At 37.2% G+C, this 19,785-nt stretch overlaps 1 protein-coding gene across 1 annotated transcript in view; it reads right to left on the bottom strand.

Moving 5' to 3' along the window:
- LOC117224327 (uncharacterized) overlaps positions 1-19,785 on the bottom strand; it is a 20,243-nt gene extending 458 nt beyond the window's left edge. The window contains exons 1-10 of the mRNA XM_076528572.1: positions 19,411-19,785; positions 17,969-18,274; positions 16,510-16,597; positions 14,700-14,987; positions 13,566-13,771; positions 5,144-5,299; positions 2,891-3,409; positions 2,085-2,172; positions 1,802-2,004; positions 454-538 (exon numbers count right to left, since the gene is read on the bottom strand). Of these exons, the coding sequence (XP_076384687.1) occupies positions 454-538; positions 1,802-2,004; positions 2,085-2,172; positions 2,891-3,409; positions 5,144-5,299; positions 13,566-13,771; positions 14,700-14,987; positions 16,510-16,597; positions 17,969-18,274; positions 19,411-19,770 (2,299 nt within the window). The 5' untranslated portion in view covers positions 19,771-19,785. The remainder of the gene's footprint in view (positions 1-453; positions 539-1,801; positions 2,005-2,084; positions 2,173-2,890; positions 3,410-5,143; positions 5,300-13,565; positions 13,772-14,699; positions 14,988-16,509; positions 16,598-17,968; positions 18,275-19,410) is intronic.

Genomic DNA, 19,785 nt, shown 5'->3' with positions numbered 1-19,785 from the left:
TGTCAATTTAGAAATCGATAATATATTCATATTCAATTAATGTACCGATAATACGATTTCTAATTGACTTGATATTATGGTGACATTATTGTAGTAATATCACATTAATATATTTACGTTAATATTATTGTGTTGATATCGTGTTAATACATTATGTTGATATTATTATGATAATATCATGTCAATATCGTGTTAATATATCATGTTAATATTATTGTGTTAATATCGTATGTTAATATATTATGTTAATATCATATTAATATATTATATTAATATTATTATGATAATATAATGTTAATATATTTTCTATATATTATTACGATTAATATCGTGTTAATACATTATATTAATATTATTATAGTTAATATAATATTAACAAGCCGAGGAACAATGGGAGAGAATTTATAGTAACACGATCGTAATTGATTGAATTTCATCGTGTGTCGTGCTCACAGATAGTTTCAGCAACGTTTCCGGTTTGGTATTTCGTTCCATAGCGTTTCGCAAGGGCCTGGATAGTCAGCTTGCCGATTTCCAGCTGTGGAAACAAGGAAAATAAATAAATACATATACATAAATGTATATATGTATATATTTAAATTTATGTATGTTTGTGTCTAATACGTTTGTGTATAAATAAATACATACATATAAATACATATATATATACGACTTTCTGTCGCCGTGTAATCACTTGGCCAGTGAATGAATGATCGCCTTATTATTGTGCAAGTAAAAGTAAATCATCCGATGTTTATTATCGATCGATACGATGGCTCGGTTATCGTTCAAGATGCCGCAAAAATGCTCGATAAGATCGAGCGCGTTGATAAAATTATGAGCAACGTGTCCTCGATGAAACAGAAACATTTACGTGCGCGTTTGATAATGAAACCGACCGCTTCTGATCGACTCGTGAATTTTTTCGAACGCAGGCATTCTCCTGCTATCATCGGCTGTCTATCAACGAGTGATTTGTCACAACCAACGAGTGATTTGTTGTATCTATTACTTATTTATATGTTTTCTCCAAGTCTTGTAGAAAATTATTTAAAATATATATTAAATATATATTAAAATATATATTAAATATATATTAAAATATATATTAATTATATACTAAAATATACATGAACAAAGAGAGTCCAACGTATTACTAACAACATATTTAATATATTAAAAATTATAATTTGCAATGAATATATAGGGTATCCCAAAAATGTCTCGTAATCCGGAAATGGTGAGGTTATTCCTGAGGTCATTTGAAGTAACTTTTTCCTTTGCAAGAATTTTCTACGAGGCTTCGTTTACGAGTTATTGACGAAAGACGCTTGACCAATGAGAGGCTAGCGCGCGCGGCGCTAGGCGGCCAAGCTAATAAGCGGAACCTGCGCCTCGACCGCTCGTTAGCTCGGCCGCCGCACACCTGCCGCGCTTGCCCTCTCATTGGTCACTGTATTTCGTTAATAACTCGTAAACGAAGCCTCGCAGAACATTTTCGCTAAGGAAAAAGTTGCTCTAAATAGCCCCAGGAACCCTCCATTTCCGGATCACGAGTCATTTTTGAGACACTCTGTATCTGTTAAATATCAAAGCTCGTCTGATCGTTATCCACTGCCCAAGCAATTAATTTGTTTCGTTAAAATTACATTATTAAGAGAATTAAAGTAAGAACGTGTTTTAAATTACATAGGCGTAGGACTGGCGCAATGAAATTCACGGCAACCTGAAATCTGGCATTTCCGGGAGAAATGATTGTATTAAGAATCGCCTATTCGTCCACGAAAAATCTTCTACTCACGGAATCGCTATAGTTCTCGAGGTGATCTCTCGTGTGGCCGTAGGGGAACATCAGAAGCTGCGAGTAACTGTGGAAGCCGACATAGGCGTAGAATTTGCTCGAGATCGACGTGATATATTCGGACAACGTCTTGGTTTCCGTCTCGGAGAACGCGGAGCTTCCTCCGTAAGTCTCGCTGCAAGGATTGTTGCTGGCACCGCCGGCTGTGAAACGAACGACAAATTAATTCGCGCGATTCCTTTTTTTAACGTTCTTCGAATCGATTGTTATCGTTTCAACTTACTCATCCATTTGTAGCCCCAATTCCTGTTCGGGTCGCTTCCGTAGCACATGGAATTGTACGGCTTGCGCGTCTTCCTCCATAAACGGTTCTGAAACACACATCATATTATGTCATATCGCATGTTTGTGTTAATACATATTTTTTATTTTACGATACTAAAATATACACATACTTAATATATTAAATATATTGTTAAATATATTATAATATATTTAATATGTTAAAATATACATTTAGCATATCAAAATATATTTGTATTTAATGTATTAAAAGATATATATATATATACTTAATATATTAAAGAATGTACGTATTTAATATATTAAAAAATATATGTACTGAATGTATTTAAAAACATATCTGCTTAGTATATTAAAAAATGTATATACCTAGTATATTAAAAATATATGTACCTCATATATTGAAAAAAAATATATATACAGGATGTCCTAAAATTATGGTATTTCCAGGAAACGAGGGATTTCTGAGGTGATTTGAAGCAACTTTTTCCTTTACAAAAATGTTCTCCGAGGCATCGTTAACGAGTTATTAACGAAAAACACTGACCAGTGAGGGGCGAGCTCGGTTGGCGCGAGGCAGCGTCGGTCGTCTGACGCAGCGGCAGTGGCCGCGTGGGCGGAGCGTCAGCCATACGCGATCTCTCATTGGTCAGACGTCTTTCGTCAATAGCTCGTAAACGAAGCCTCGTAGAAAATTTTTGTAAAGGAAAAAGTTGCTTCGAATGACCTCAGGAATCTCTAAATTAATTTTGGGACATATATATATTAAATATATTGAAAGCTCACCGTGGTATGCGTGTAGACATAGCCATCAGGGTTGAAGACCGGGAAGATGTACCACTCGTGGGATTCCGCGAGCGCCCTGACGTCCGCTTGATTGCTGGTCAGCAGCTCATTCAGCACGTACAAGATGGTGGCAGGCGAGATCCATTCTCTGGCGTGGATGCCGCCCTCGATGAAGATGCCGGGTTTGTTCTGGCCGAAGGTCAACTTCACGCCCTTGATGTCGCGACCCTGGTAAGTCTTACCGCCGACGACCACCTGGACCTTGTTGGGATAAGCCTTGGCCAGACTGTCCAAGAACGCGTAGATGTCCTCCAATTTGTGGTAGTTCTTCAGGTCGAATGTCGCCAAAGGCTGGGCCGGCGGTTGCTCGCTGTCGATCAACGTCTGAACGTTTGGGACGTAGATCTCGTGGGCGAGTCCGAATTTGTCCATCATCTCGATGAACTCGGGTTCCTTGTGCGGGGCCACCATCACGTCGGCATTGCGACCGATCTCGCTGGGTCCTTTCCAGAAGGAGTACTGTAAAATTCCGCGCAGGGGGGATATTGTGACAGTGATTTTTAATTGTAAATCGAAGAGACGAAATGCTGATGCGATTTCATTACGCGACAAGAAGATGGCACGTTTTATAATTGACGTGGTTTTTATTTATTGAATGTTAGAATCAAGGTTTCATTTTCATACAGACTTGAAAAATACCACTACGAACGTATACGAATGAAATAGAATTGAATCTGGAGAGTCGGGACAATTTGATTTGACTAGAAAAAATTGTTATGGAAATATAGCGCGACGAGATGATAGCATATTTTATAATTAACGTGGTTTTTATTTGTTGGATGCTAGAACCAAGATTTCATTTCCTTACAGACTTGCAAAATACCACTACAAACGTATTCAAATGAAACAGAATTGAATTTAGCCGGTCAGGATAATTTGATTTGACTAGAAAAAATTGTTACGAAAATATAGCGCGACAAGATGATAGCATATTTAAAAAATAACGTGGTTTTTATTTACTGAAAATTAGAATCAAGGTTTCATTTTCATACAGACTTGCAAAATACCACTACAACCGCATACAAACGAAACAGAATTGAATCTGGCCAGTCGAGACAATTTGATTTGACTAGAAAGAATTTTTATGGAAATGCAAATTGAATTAAAAATTATGTACAGCGATAAATCAATGAAAAATATATTTAACGCTTAATATTTTGTGGCCGTAACCTCGCGTATAAACTCATCGAAATTCTCGGGAGACCTTGCCTATCTACCTTGCCGGTAGATAATTGTACTGCTAAAAAACGTGAGCCAATGGGCTCGCTCGCTCTTTGATAGCGGTCTCGTTCTACTTATTTCCGTCAGTGGAAGTACGCGCGATAGTGCTCCACAAGTGGCTTTATCATTCTAACCGAGATACAATGTAGACTAAGGAGAGCTCGGTTCTTAGTTTCGGGCGCATTTGAAACCGCTAACATAATCATTCTAGCATAGTCGTTTTAAGGGACGTTTGAAACGGGTCGATTTCATAAAGTATTACTTTGTTCGAATAATAATTATTATTACTTCCTTCGTTGAACAATTTCAATTCTAAACGGACCGAAAGTTGCGCTAAATAACTAACTAATAAATAAACTTGTTGATTAATCTGTATAAAGCTCGTGTGAACGAAATAAAATAAATATTGATTTAGAGTCGAAATAAATATTGATTTACAAACAAAATAAAATAAATATTGATTCAAAAGCGAAGTAAAATAAATATTAATTCAGAGACAATGTAAAATAAATATTGATTTAAGGTGATGAAATAAAGTAATTATTAATTTAGAAACAAAATAAAATAGATATTAATTCAAAAGTGAAGTAAAATAAATATTAATTCAGAGATAATGTAAAATAAATATTGATTTAGGGTGAAAATAAAATAAATATTGATTTAAGGGGATGAAATAAAGTGATTATTCATTTAGAAACAAAATAAAATAGATATTAATTCAAAAGTGAAGTAAAATAAATATCAATTTAGAGACAATATAAAATAAATATTCATTTAGAGAGGAAATAAAATAACTATTTATTTAGGGACGAAATGAAGTAATTATTAACTTAGAAACAAAATAAAATACTAATTTAAAAGCAAAGTCAAATAAATATTTATTTGAAAACACAGTAAAATAAATATGAAAGCTACTCCAAAAAAAAATTGCCAATCTTCATAAAAACGTATACAGTCGCATATTGTACGTACCGAGTCCGAAATCTCTTCGAGATGACGCAAAATTTCCAGTTGGTCCGCGGTCTGCGGAATCACTCGGAACACCTTGTAATTGTCATACTTGACCTTCTCGGCTGACGCGAGGGCGACCAGCGCCACGAGAACTAGCTTCCACATGTTTACAGACTTCTAAAACGATAAACACCGCGATTAATAACGATCGCTGGCGCGAATTAATAAAACGAACGAACGGCTCGCGATCGCGACGAAGCAGAATATCGCTGAACTCGAAAGAACCAATCGCGAAGTCGGTGACTACGATTCACGATGAGTGTTCTGACTCGTCGTAAATGCTGTAGGTTTATCGAAAGATTTTTGTATGAACAGGTGCACGTCGTTCGAGCGTTACGCACAACAGCGAACAATTTGTTGTCGAAGGTGCAATTCAACGCGATTCGCGAAGGTGCAATATTGTGCGATTTGTATAAACTTATGGCAGATGTATGCACGTTAGAAATGCTTGTTATAGTTCAAACGATCGTGTTTCGTTCGTGGAGGACGTGATTTCTGCGATTTTCATTCTAATAAATCGGATTTTGATTATTGCTTTTAGTTATGCTTTTCAATTATTAGCTTTAATTGTTACTGTTATTACTTTCAATTATTTCTTTCAATTACTTTCAAATACTAGCTTTAATTATTACGTTCAATTGTTACTTTCAATTATTAATTACTTTCAATTATTTCTTTCAATTACTTTCAATTATTACTTTCAATTTTTACGTTAAATTATTGCTTTCAATTATTATTTTCAATTATTACTTTCAATTATTACTTTCAATTATTAATTATTTTAAATTATTACGTTAAATTATTACGTTCAATTATGTTCAATTATTGCACTTAATAAATATCGCTCAAGTAAATTCTCTCCAATTGACCATCAGTTTGAAAACGAAAATGGACAACTTGGGAAGTGGAAACACGATTATTCGAGGCTCGCGGCTCTTTTAGAAAAATAGAAAAATAGAAAAACGAGCCGCGCGGCTCGACTAATCGCGTCTCCTCTTCTGAAATCGTCCATTTCTATTTCCAAGCAGAGGTACAATTTCCGCGAATTTACCGTGCTCGGTACACTTCGCGGACTAAAGCGCAACGAGAAATTGAATTTCTCCGAACAGAAAACTTGGTGAAGTTTATCGAACGAAGTTTAACGAACGTTGCGTCGATTCTTCGCGTGATTAGGAATGGTCGGAAATATATTGAAACAGCGCGAGATTAGTCGTCAAACTATAGACCGATCGACGTGATCGCAATATCGAACTACGTGCGCGGCTCACCGATAACGATTAACACGACGGAGCGCCACTCCGCGACTTGCGATCTTGCTCTGAACGGCCACAACAGTCGTTTGTGTCATCCGGATTCCCCTGATTCTATTTAAACGCGTTCACACCTGCACACGGCACCACGAAACAATACAAGTTGGATCGTCGTTTAAAAATCATATCGACGATCAATTAAGCAGCACGTTTATTGGGTCTGAATACATCTTATCGGATTTGATTCGAGCGAATTATCTTGTCGATCGTTGGCCGCAGCCACTCGAAATGTCGTTATGGTTTCGCAACGGTCAGTTGCAGACGATTTTTGAGATCACGGGATAATTCAGACGTGATTAGAAGCTGTTATGATTTTCATTTTTTACAGACAGGTCTCGAGGCGATTCGGGTTGAATCGGTATCTTCGGTCGTCGAGGTGACCGCGATAAGCCGAGTTTGTAAATGTAACGTATTATAAATGTAAATGTAACTGTAAATGTAATGTAAATGTAAACGTAAATGTAATGTAAATGTAAACGTAATGTAATTTAATATAAATGTAATATAAATGTAATGTAAATGTGATGTAATGTAAATGTGATGTAATGTAAATGTGATGTAATGTAAATGTAATGTAATGTAACGTAATGTAATGTAAATATAATGTACCTCTACATGTAATGTAATGTAATGTAATGTAATGTAATATAAAACATAATTTAATATAAAATATATAAAAACGTGCACGCGAAGAATTATTTACATGTATGGTGAATGAGTAAGCTTATTGGTAAAGAGAAATGTGTGCTGATAAGGAGATTTAAGTAATTACGCGTTAACATTTCAATCACTTGACAAGAGTCGGCGATCGCGAAAATCATGTAGTCGAGTTTATATTTTCGGACGTGTAAACCTGAAATCTAGATAATGGTGTAACGCGATAAGAGATCGCACGTTGCGATCCCGACTTGGGATTATAATCGCGTGTTTGTAATCAAAGCCTCTGTCGTAGACTGACAGAGCGATATGTAAAGCTTTGTTGTCTTCCTTTTTTAAGAACATTGTACTATATTAAGAAAGAAACGACGATCGATATTAAGTAAGATTTCAAAAGATAACGAACGCTCCGAGGATTATCGCAAATCCTTTCTTCGGATCGAGGAACAAATATTAATGTTTATTTATTCTTAATATACATACATATATACGCTTCGATTTCAATTATTGCGTGGAAACGAAAAATCATGGAAACACGTGTCCGTCTATCGAGGATTTTATTCAAATAAATGGAACGTGAAAATTAGATTTTCACTTGTACATAAGTTAACTGAACAATTGTGAGGTATGCTATATAGCCTAATGTAATGATTTCAATATATGATTATGTAATTACAAGGTATATTATATATATATATAGGATGTCCCAAAAATGTCTCGCAATCCGAAAGTAGAGGATTCCTGAGGTGATTTGAAGCAACTTTTTACTTAACGAAAATGCAATCCGCGGCTACGTTTACGAGTTATTAGCGAAAAGCAGTGACCAATCAGAGGCGAGATCATTTGGCGCGAGACGATCGAGCCAATGAGCGAAACTGGGCTTCGTGCACTCGTTGGCTGGGCCACCGCGCGCCAGCCGAGCTCGCCTCTTATTGGTCAGTGCTTTTCATTAATAACTCGTAAACGAAGCCTCGGAGAAAATTTTCGCGAAGGAAAAAGTTGCTTCAAATGACCTCAGGAACCTCCCATTTCCGGATTGCGAGACATTTTCGGGACACCCTGTATATATATGTAGTATCGTAATTTATTATGTATGTTTAGGACGAGGAGGAGTGTTAGGCTTAAGACCGTAGTTCTAAGACTTTGTGTTTAGGGTAGGCAATAAAAAGAGAAACGTTGGCGAAGGCCGAGTCAGATGGGAAAACCCTTGGCGACGGAGACCCGGCGGATGCGATCGCCACGTTTTGAGAAAAGGGCAGGCAGAGTGTGTTCGAGAGTCGTCGAGTAAGGAGCGTTACGAGTCGTAGAGTTAAGCGAGTAGTTATAATCTTAGTTGTAGATACGGTACGCGATATTCTCTGTCTTCATCACGCTCAGTCCTTTCCTAGTCTCTACAGATTCAATATTGTTTAAATATTGGACAATTTCTACATAATTTTGGGGGCTCGTCCGAGATTTGAGGAAAACGTAGCGCTGAATGATAACAGTGATATCGTGACTGTAGTAGTTGAGAGTTGAACTTTAGTTGTTGTGTTGTGCATCGAAAAACCTTTTAAGATGTCTGAAGGAAACGATACCATTGTCGAAGTATCACAAGCAAGCCTATCTACTGAAAAATTAGAGGAAATTCTAACAATGAAGTTAACCGATTTGAAGGAAGAATTGAAGAGCCGCAAGCTGAGGACGTCGGGAAATAAGAAGCAATTACAAGATCGGCTTAAAGCAGCCATAATGTTGCAAATCGAACATGGCGAAGAGGAAGACGATATTGATGGCAGTGAAGATGAAGAAGAAGGAAGCAATGTGAGACGATGCGTGCGACGGATGCAGGCGTTAACATTCAGGGATGTTGAGGAGTCCATGCGTACATTTAGCGGAGACGATAAAGCAAACATTCGTTGTTGGCTCGAAGAGTTTGAAGACATGGCAGAGCTATGTGAATGGAGTGAAGTACAAAAAGTTATTTATCCGAAGCGGTTATTGCGTGGATCGGCGAGATTGTTCATCGACTATGAAAAATGTTGTCGCAAATGGGTCGAGATGAAGCGAGCATTGAAATCTGAATTTGCTAAAACTGCAGATACGTACAAGATACATAAAGAGTTGTCACGTAAAATTAAAAAATCGAACGAGTCGTATCAAGAATACATTTATCAAATGTTGGAGATTGCGAAGCAAGCGGACATGGGAGTATCAACAGTTATTAAGTATATTATTGACGGAGTTCAGGATTTCGAGACAAACAAAACGATATTGTACGGTGCTAGAAATATATACGTGAGTTGAAAGAAAAATCCGAAATTTACGAAGACATGAAGGAAAAATCAAGAACGAAAAACAGGCGACCTGAGGAGAAGAAGAAGACGACCGTCCATGGAACCTCATCACAAGGTGAATCACAGCAAGAGGCACGGCAAGAAATACGGCGATGTTTTTTGTGTGGAAACCGATACCATACGGCTGCAAACTGCCCGACGAAAGAAAGAGGACCCAAGTGTTTTAAGTGTCAAGGCTATGGGCATGTTGCGTCAAGCTGCAACGGTGCGAGTGGACCAGCAAGGGATGTGAGTAGTGTGTCTAGAGTGTCGAGAAAGAAGCGAGTTAAAGAGGTGCAATTCGGAAATTGTAAGTTGACAGCGTTAATAGATTCTGGAAGCGATCTGAATTTGATGTGAGCGGATTGTTATGTTAAAATTGGTGCTCCTAGATGGAATAATAAGATTTTGCAATTTCGTGGTGTCGGAGCAGAGAGCAACCACACATTAGGGGAATTTTCAACAACTATTGCAATAGATCAGATAACATATCCAATAAATATACACGTTCTACCCGATAACTTGTCGTCCCATAGTTTAATAATCGGTACAGAATTTTTAGATTCCGTAGAACTAAGTATGAAAGGAGGAGAAATTTCTATTAAAAAAATAGATTTGCCGGAAATCTTTAATGTCAATGTCGAGGCTATAGTTGACAATATAGATTTATCACACATTGCGGTTCCTGAACACAGAAATGTTATAGAAGATTGTGTTGCAAATTATAAACCATCTAAAACGAAAGAAGTAGGGATTAAAATGAGCTTGATACTGCAAGACGAGATCCCAGTGTACGAGAGACCGCGAAGATTGTCTCCCGGGGTTAAATCTGAAGTTGATAAACAAATAACGTCATGGTTGAAAGATGAAATAATTCGAGAGTCTTGTTCAGATTACGCAAGTCCAATTTTGTACTAGTAAAGAAGAAGGATGGCTCAACTAGAATTTGTGTTGACTACAGACAGCTTAATAAAAAGATTGTAAAAGATAGATATCCCCTACCTTTGATAGAGGATCAATTAGATTTATTAGAAGGCGCGAAAGTATTTAGTACGTTGGATCTCAGAAATGGATTTTTTCATGTTCCTATTGATGAGAATAGCAGAAAATACACCGCCTTCGTGACTCCCACCGGTCATTATGAATTTCTAAAGGTTCCGTTTGGGTTATGTAATTCGCCAGCCGTCTTTCAAAAGTTTATAAATGCAGCGTTCAAAGAGTTAATTGCAACCGGGGTCGTTTTGACATACATGGATGATTTAATAGTACCTTCATCTGATTTCTCGCGCGGTATCGAAAATCTCAAATTAGTATTAAATGTTGCTAGAGTGAATATGGATTATTGATTAATTGGAGCAAGTGTTGTTTTTTGCAGACAAGAGTAGAATATTTAGGTCACATTGTTGAAAACGGCACCATTCGACCGTCAGAACGTAAGAGTAGTGCTGTTACGAATTTTCCGAAACCTAAATGTGCTAGAGATGTTCAGAGTTTCCTTGGTTTAACGGGATATTTCAGAAAGTTTGTATACCAATACTCCGTTATTGCGAGACCATTGTCGAATTTATTAAGAAAAGATATGAAGTTCAAGTTTGAAGCGAGTGAACAAGAAGCTTTCGATAGGCTAAAATTAGCTCTAAGCGGAAAACCTGTACTAAAGTTGTATTGTGTGGGTGCAGAGACTGAAGTACATACAGACGCATGTAGTATGGGATATGGTATGATATTGTTGCAGCGCGATAGCGAGGACGGCGCTTTCCATCCGGTATATTACGCGAGCGGTAAGACTACTCCAGCCGAAGAAAAGTATACAAGCTACGAGCTTGAAGTTTTGGCAATTGTAAAGGTGTTGAAGAAATTTCGTGTTTATCTACTCGGCATTTCATTTAAAATTGTGACGGACTGTCAAGCGTTTGCATTAACGATGAGAAAAAAGGACTTATGTGTACATGTGGCCAGGTGGGCGCTTCTCTTAGAAGAGTTCGACTACAGCGTGGAGCATAGGCCGGGAAGAAATATGGTGCATGTTGACGCGCTAAGCCGAAACCCACTACCTACAATTATGCTAGTGGAAGAAAACGAACAGGGGATTATCGCAAATTTGAGGAAAGCGCAGGTACAGGACGACGACTTGAGGAAAATTCGAGATAATATTGAGCGGTTCGAAGGCAATGGGTACTCGTTGCGAAATGATATTTTGTATAGAGAGGTTGATGATACACCGTTGGTGGTTGTGCCGAGGACAATGCACACCCAGGTAGTTCGGCAGGCGCACGAGCACGGTCATTTCGGTATTTCCAAAACAGAGGCGCCCGTAAAGAGAGATTACTGGTTTAAGGGGATGCGGAAAAAGGTAGAGGGGGTAGTACGGAGTTGCATTAACTGTATTTTAGCAGAAAGGAAACAAGGCAAACAAGAAGGTTTGTTGAACACCATTGACAAAGGAGAGTTGCCGTTCGCGACAGCTATCACGTTGATCATCTTGGACCATTGCCTTCAACAAAGAAAAGCTATGGTCACGTTTTCGTGGTCACCGACGGATTTACGAAGTTTGTATGGTTGTACGCGACAAAGTCTACAGGCTCTGTCGAGGTGATTAGTCGGCTGAAGCGACAATCTGTCTCTTTAGGAAATCCTAGAAGAATAGTTTCTGATCGTGGTACGGCGTTCACGTCTACTACGTTTGAGGACTATTGTAAAGAAGAAGGCATACAACATGTTTTGGTAACAACGGGGGTTCCACGGGCAAATAAACAAGTCGAGAGAGTAAATCGAACGCTTATACCCTTGTTGACTAAGTTGTCGGCACCGACGCCAGGAGAATGGTATAAACACCTCGAGACAGCGCAGAAATATTTGAATGCAACACCTAGTAGGAGTACCAACACTACACCGTTTCATTTGTAATTTGGGACACACATGAAGCTGCGAGAAGATCTCAAAATTCGAAAGCTAATCGAGGATGAGTGGGTTATGATGTTTCAAGAAGATCGTGACCAATTACGTGCGAAAGCAAGGAATAAAATTGCTGAGATTCAGGCTCAAAACCGGAGAACTTTCAACAAAAGGCGAAAGGAAGCAGCACGATATAGAGAGGGAGATTTGGTAGCAGTGAAAAGGACACAGGCTCTGGTCCGGGGTTAAAATTCTACCCGAAGTTTCTTGGACCATACCGTGTGACCAGAGTACTGCGGAATGACCGCTACGTAGTGCAGAAGGTGGGTAATCATGAAGGGCCGCAGAAAACATCCACTGCAGCCGATTACATGAAGCTATGGGTCACCGACGAAGAGGACGATTTTTCCAGTGAAAGTGAAAGTTCGTGCAGTGGCGATGAGAACATCTGAGGGCAGATGTCCGGTCAGGACGGCCGAGTGTAGTATCGTAATTTATTAGGTATGTTTAGGACGAGGAGGAGTGTTAGGCTTAAGACCGTAGTTCTAAGACTTTGTGTTTAGGGTAGGCAATAAAAAGAGAAACGTTGGCGAAGGCCGAGTCAGATGGGAAAACCCTTGGCGACGGAGACCCGGCGGATGCGATCGCCACGTTTTGAGAAAAGGGCAGGCAGAGTGTGTTCGAGAGTCGTCGAGTAAGGAGCGTTATGAGTCGTAGAGTTAAACGAGTAGTTATAATCTTAGTTGTAGATACGGTACGCGATATTCTCTGTCTTCACATCACGCTCAGTCCTTTCCTAGTCTCTACAGATTCAATATTGTTTAAATATTGGACAATTTCTACATTTATATACATATATGATCATGTAATTATCAGGTACATTATATACCTCAATGTAAATTATAGTATATACGAACATGTAATTATATGATATATTATATACCTTAATATAATTATAATGTATATTATGTACCTTAATGTAATTATGAGATATATTATATACCTTAATGTAATCATAAGGTATATTATATACCTTAATGAAATTATAATGTATATTATATACCTTAACGTGTAATTATAATGTATATTATAATCAGATCTTTGCGATCGATACCGTCGTACAATAGTGTCACGCTTAAGCGAGATTCATTATATTCCCTCTTTAAAACATCATCCATGTAGAACCGAATATGTACCGTTGTCTCATTTCGTCGAGGATGATCCGTAACCGAGTTCCGCGGCGTGCTGGAACATGGCAACCAAAGAATCCATCGTTTCCTCCGCAGTTGGTATTATTTGGCTTGCCGGCAGAATAAAGCCGTATCGTCCCGTGTCCCGAAGCTCGTACGTGAATGTTACAGGAATCTTGTATGTTCCCCGCACCCAGTCCATGGATCCACCGGATGCAACATCTGTAAAGGAAATATAATAACATCAATGTATTTTCAACGATTTCTTTTTGCCTCGAGTTAGAAATATAATAAAGTATAAAATACAAAAGATAATATAATAAATATAACAATTACAACAGTCATATAATAAATATAATAATATAAAAAGTATAACGATTTAATTTCTACTTTCTCTTTGATAAATTCGATATAAGCAGTTCCATTTAATGAACAGAAATTGAAACCAAAAATTGAAATAGAAATAATAGAACAATATTACGACAAAAAACGTTAAAATTAACACCGAACATGTTATTAATAGATTCGTTGGCAAAATAAAAATCGTCTTTATCGATCGCGTGCAACAGAAACCAAGCGTAAACACCTCACTCTTCCTTTAATCGTCTCAGTAGATAAAAAATGATACATTCATGTTTTAAAATGCTTTTAATTGTTGCACTATTTTCAATCGTAACCATACAGTTTCGCTATGAATGCATAAATTCTGCAATCAAATTGGTAGCAATTTATGTCAGTTTCTTTGTAATAAAATCAAGGTTAATTGCTCATCTCAGCTAATGATTTCTGAGATGAGCAATTAACCTTGATTTTATATATAAATTTTATATATATATATATATATTTATTGCTAATCTCAGTATTATAGAATCATGAAAATATTCAGCAACTCAACGGGTGATCTTGAGATTGCGTTCGTCGTCTTAACAAATTCCACGCTACAAGGAAACGTCTTCGACGGTTCCCCATTAAGATTCCACCGGTGTAAACATACGGACCGATATACATATGTATAATGTAATAGATAATCGACGCTGCAACCTCGCCGGCGCACGTGGGGCCGAATAACGAGCGTAGACCTTCCGACGCCACTGACCCTGTCCTCCGTCTACATACTCCGATCTATCGAGAATCAATCAATTATACTCACATATTACGTCGACGATGTTCCCAACTTTGTATCTGGTCCCATATCGCTTCGACAGGGCGTTCACGGAGGCGTTCCCGATTTGATACAGATCCGCGTAGTTCTCGACCCTTTTTCTCGTGTGCCCGTAAGGGATGAGCAACAGCTGGCTGTAACTGTGAAACGCTATGTACGAGAACAGCTTCTCCTGAATGCTGTCGATGTACTCCGACATGGTCCTCGTCTCCGTTTCGGAGAACGGCTTGCTGCCGTGGTAGATCTCGCTGCACGGATTCGAACTGGTGCCACCCTCTGCAGTATCGACGATTGAATATTAATTAACCAGAGATTGACGATCGGTTCGCGACCTAATCTATCCTGTATTAAAATGGACACTTTCGGCTTTAATTTGAGCTGAGTTGCATGAAATTAGCTCCATGGGAACGTATTTTAAAATTCATCTGAAATTGTCTCTTCAAATCTCGTCAACCCCGTGATGTCAGAGATCGACTACTTTTAATTTCTCAAAATGATCCCATCAATCTATTGTGATTTAATTTACTATGTCTTATAAAGTAGATACTTTCGACTTTAATTTAAGCTATGTTGCATAAAAATAGCTCTACGGGAACGTATTTTAAAATCCATCTGAAATTGTCTTTTCAAATCTCGTTAACCCCGTGATGTCAGAAATCAACTCCTTTTAATTTCTTTAATTGATCTCGTCATTCTATTGTAATTTAGTTTACTATGTCTTAAAGTAGATGCTCCCGGCTTTAATTTAAGCTATGTTGCATAAAAATGGCTCTATGGGAACGTATTTTAAAATCCATCTGAAATTTTCCTTTTAAATCTTGTCAACCCCGTGATGTCAGAAATCGACTCCTTTTAATTTCTCTAATTGATCTCGCCATTCTATTGTAATTTAGTTTACCTTGTCTTAAAGTAGATACTTTCAGCTTTAATTTAAGCTACAGAAACGAATTTTTTAAAATCCATTCAAACTTCTCCTTCTTAATATTCTAAACCCCATACCGTCAAAAATCGACTCCTTTTAATTTCTCTAAATGATCTCGTCATTCTATTGCAATCTGATCTAACCTATCTTAAAGTAGACACTTTCAGCTTTAATTTGAGCTAAGTTAAATGAAAATAACTCTACTGAAACGTATTTTAGAATCCATCTGAACTTCTCCTTTCAAATCTTATCAACCTCGTGATGTCAGAAATCGACTTCTTTTAATTTCTCAAAATGATCTTATCGATCTATTGTAGTTTAGTTTAGTTTGTCTTAAAGTAGACACTTCCCGCTTTCGTTTAAGCTAAGTGTCGCATAGAAATAGCCCCACGAGAACGTATTTTTAAATCTATCCGAACTTCTCCTTTCAAATCTTGTAAACTCCATGATGTCAGAGATAGGTTCATTTTAATTTCTCAAAACGATCTCGTTATTCTGTTGCAAACTGATTTACCCTGTATTAAAGTAGACACTTTCAGCTATCACTTAAGCTAAATTTCATAGAAATAACTCTTCCGGAACATATTTTAAAATCCATCCGAACTTCTCCTTTCAAATCCTGTCAACCTCGCACGATGTCACAGATTGATCCCTTTCAAATTTCAATAATAACTCGTAAACAAAGTCACGGATTGCATTTTCGCTAAGGAAAAATTTACTTGAAATGATCTCGGGAACGTGTCAAAAGTCGCCCCCATCGCGGCGCGATCGCGGGTTTCAGAACTGGAAGTTTTAACGAAAGGGTAAACAATGAACGAAACACGAGCATATCAGCGAGTAAAATGCGATCGTTATGGTTCGTATTCGATTACGAACCTGCCCAATGGAAGTTCCAATTTCTGTTCGGATCGGCGCCATAGCATCCCCCTCTGCTTGGCTGCCTAGTCTTCCGCCATAGTCGATTCTGTGCACACAGAAAAGTTGTTCTTTGCGCTGCGAAGCATCATTTAATTAGCAGTTCGCCGCAGAATTATCGCGCATTGTATTGGTATCTGTCGATTGAGCATGGGATCGGTATGTACGCGGTCGGTTGAAAACAATTGCAATTGATTGAAACTCTCGGCTAATTATAGATAACGATTGATTGCTGATAAAACACCAAGGAGAAACCCAGATTTTATCGGTGCTCGATGCGCGGGAACATCGTCCGAATGATTCTGCAGAACGACGATCGTCTATGCGTTTGTTTGCATTCGCAGAAGCAGTTATTTATGCGTCGTGTGAACGATAATTGAAACTGCTTTTTTGAAGGAAATTATAATAGTATAAAATATATATAATATATAATTACATATAATTTATATTAAATATAATATTCAATATATAATATATAATTATATAGAATTACTATTAAATATTAAATATAATATATGATATAATATATATTATTTATAATAATATATATCATTTAATTTAATGATTAATTATCAATTAATAATTCTATATAATAATATATCGTTTAATCGCCCGAGAAACGGTCTCACTAATTGTAAGATCTAATTAACGATTAAGATAGATGATTGAATCGACTTATTCGAGTGCCAAATATCGAGATCATAGAAATCGCTTGACACTGATCTTTAATTAACTTTGAATGAGCGACGAAAGCAATCGATCAGAGAAAAGATAACGAGCTGTTATCACAAAAGTATTCTAGAATTTGGAATTTGATGTTTAATTTAGTATTATGATTTTTTTTAGTTTGCCTGTTCGAATGTGATCAACGGATCTTCGTAGTTTTGATAATTGTAAAATAATATACATAGATAAAAAACGAATTGTTCCATCGATAGTTGTTCTTGTACTATTAACACTAATAACGAGCTCCAAACGCGATCAAATACAATTCAATTTTTATTGAATTTATTAAATTTATTAAATTTATTAGATTCATTATATTTGTTAAATTGATTAAATTCGTTAAATACATTATATTTATTAAATTGATTAAATTAATTAGATTCATCCAATTTGTTAAATTTATTAAATTCGTTAAATACATTAAATTAAATTGATTAATTGATTAAATTGATTAATTTGTATAAATTGTATAAATTGTATAAAGTGTATAAATTGTATAAATTGTATAAAGTGTATAAATTGTATAAATTGTATAAAATTGTATAAATTTATGAAGTTCCTTAAATTCTTTGAATTCATTAAATTCGTTAAATTCGTTAAATTCACTAAATCGACTAAATTTCTTAACAAAGTTAGAATTATTCAAACTTCGGTAACGGTGTCACCGAACAGTTTGCAAAACGTTTATTTTTACCCTGGTATGCGTGTACTCGTAACCATCCGGGTTGAATACCGGGAAGATGTACCAGTCGTAAGACTCAGCCATGTATCGGACACGGGGATCCTCGCTCAGTATTAATTCATTCAGGATGTACGTTACAACGGCCGGCGATATCCATTCTCTGGCGTGAATTCCACCTTCGATGAACACGCCCGGATTCCCTTCCTTGAACGAAACTTTCACGCCTCTGATGCTTCTCCCTTCGTAGCTGCGGCCGCCGGTCAAGGGTTGCACGATTTCTGGATGCTGCGCGACCAGCGAGTCGAGCCAACGATAAATCTGAAACGAATCGATACAATTAGAGGCACCGGGATTAAACTTCTCCGGGGGGGGGGGGGGGTATATTTCGTTGACTTTTTCCAGTGAACATTTCGTTGGATCTTGTCGTGAAATGTCCAGAAATCGAAGTCCCGAATTTAGGAATGTCGTTGAAATAAGTCTTGGATTCATTTGTTAAAAAGTTATGCTGTCGACTTATCGATATACATATATATGGATCATACATATAAAAAATTATAATATAATACATATAATAAATAAAACAATTATAACAATTATACACTAAATGTAATAATATAATAAATATAACAACTTGATTCCCATTTTTTCTTTTTTGATAAGTTCTATATAAGCAGTTCCATTCCATATTTCGAAATAATAGAACAATAGTACGATAGAAAACATTCGAATTAACACCGAACATGCTATTAGTATAAATATAACAATTATAACAGTTACATAATAAATATAATAATATCATAAATACAATAATTATAACAGTCACATAATAAATATAATAATATAATAAATGCAATAATTATAACAGTTATATAATAGATGTAATAATATAATTAATATAAAAATTATAACAGTTATATATTCTAGATATAATAAATATAACAATTATATAATAGATATAATAATATAATATATATAACAATTATAACAGTTATATAATAGATATAATATAATAAGTATAACAATCATAACAGTTATATAACAAATATGATAATATAATAAATACAACAATTATAACAGACGAGTATATTCGTCGCGCCCCAAAATACTGTAATTTCTCCGTGACGAAGATACTCGTGACACAAAATACTACCTTTCTACAACGAGTATACTCGTCGCGCCCCAAGATTACAGCCCCTTCTCTAAAACGAATATACTCGTCATGTCCCAAAATACTGTAATTTCTCCGTGACGAGTATACTCGTCTGCCCCTTCTCTATGACGACTATACTCGTCACGTCCCAAAATACCACCTCGTCTCAATGACGACTATACTCGTCACGCCCCAAAATACCGCCACTACTCCAAGACGAGTATACTCGTCGTGCCCCAAAATACCGCCGCGACGAGTATACTCGTCGAGCACAGCAAACTCTGTTTAAACATGTTCATCTCACCGTGTCCAGCCGATGGTAACCAAACCAATCGAACGCTCCCCTCGTATTCCGTCGTGGATTCTCGTCGTCGATGTACCGTTGCACGTCGTCCATCATCAATTCCGGGTCTAATTGTGTGGCGTTCATGATGCTCATGAACTCCTCGATCTTCCTCGGCGACATCAAAACGTCGGTGGTGTCGTTGACCCGCGGCTGCCCCCAGAAAGTGTAGCCGTCGTCGTCCTGCATTTTCTTGAGTACCGCGAGGCCCTCGCTGCCAGGAACAAAGATCTTGTACAATCTGAAGCCGTCGTATCGCACCACCTCGTCGGCGCGAGCCGCTCCGAGAACGAGAAACAGTTGCAACGCTGTCGCTTTCATAACGTCGGACTTTTC

The sequence above is a fragment of the Megalopta genalis genome, chromosome 1 (genome assembly GCF_051020955.1).
Source record: "Megalopta genalis isolate 19385.01 chromosome 1, iyMegGena1_principal, whole genome shotgun sequence".
Lineage (NCBI taxonomy): Eukaryota > Metazoa > Arthropoda > Insecta > Hymenoptera > Halictidae > Megalopta > Megalopta genalis.
This window is presented reverse-complemented; position numbering and strand designations above follow the sequence as displayed.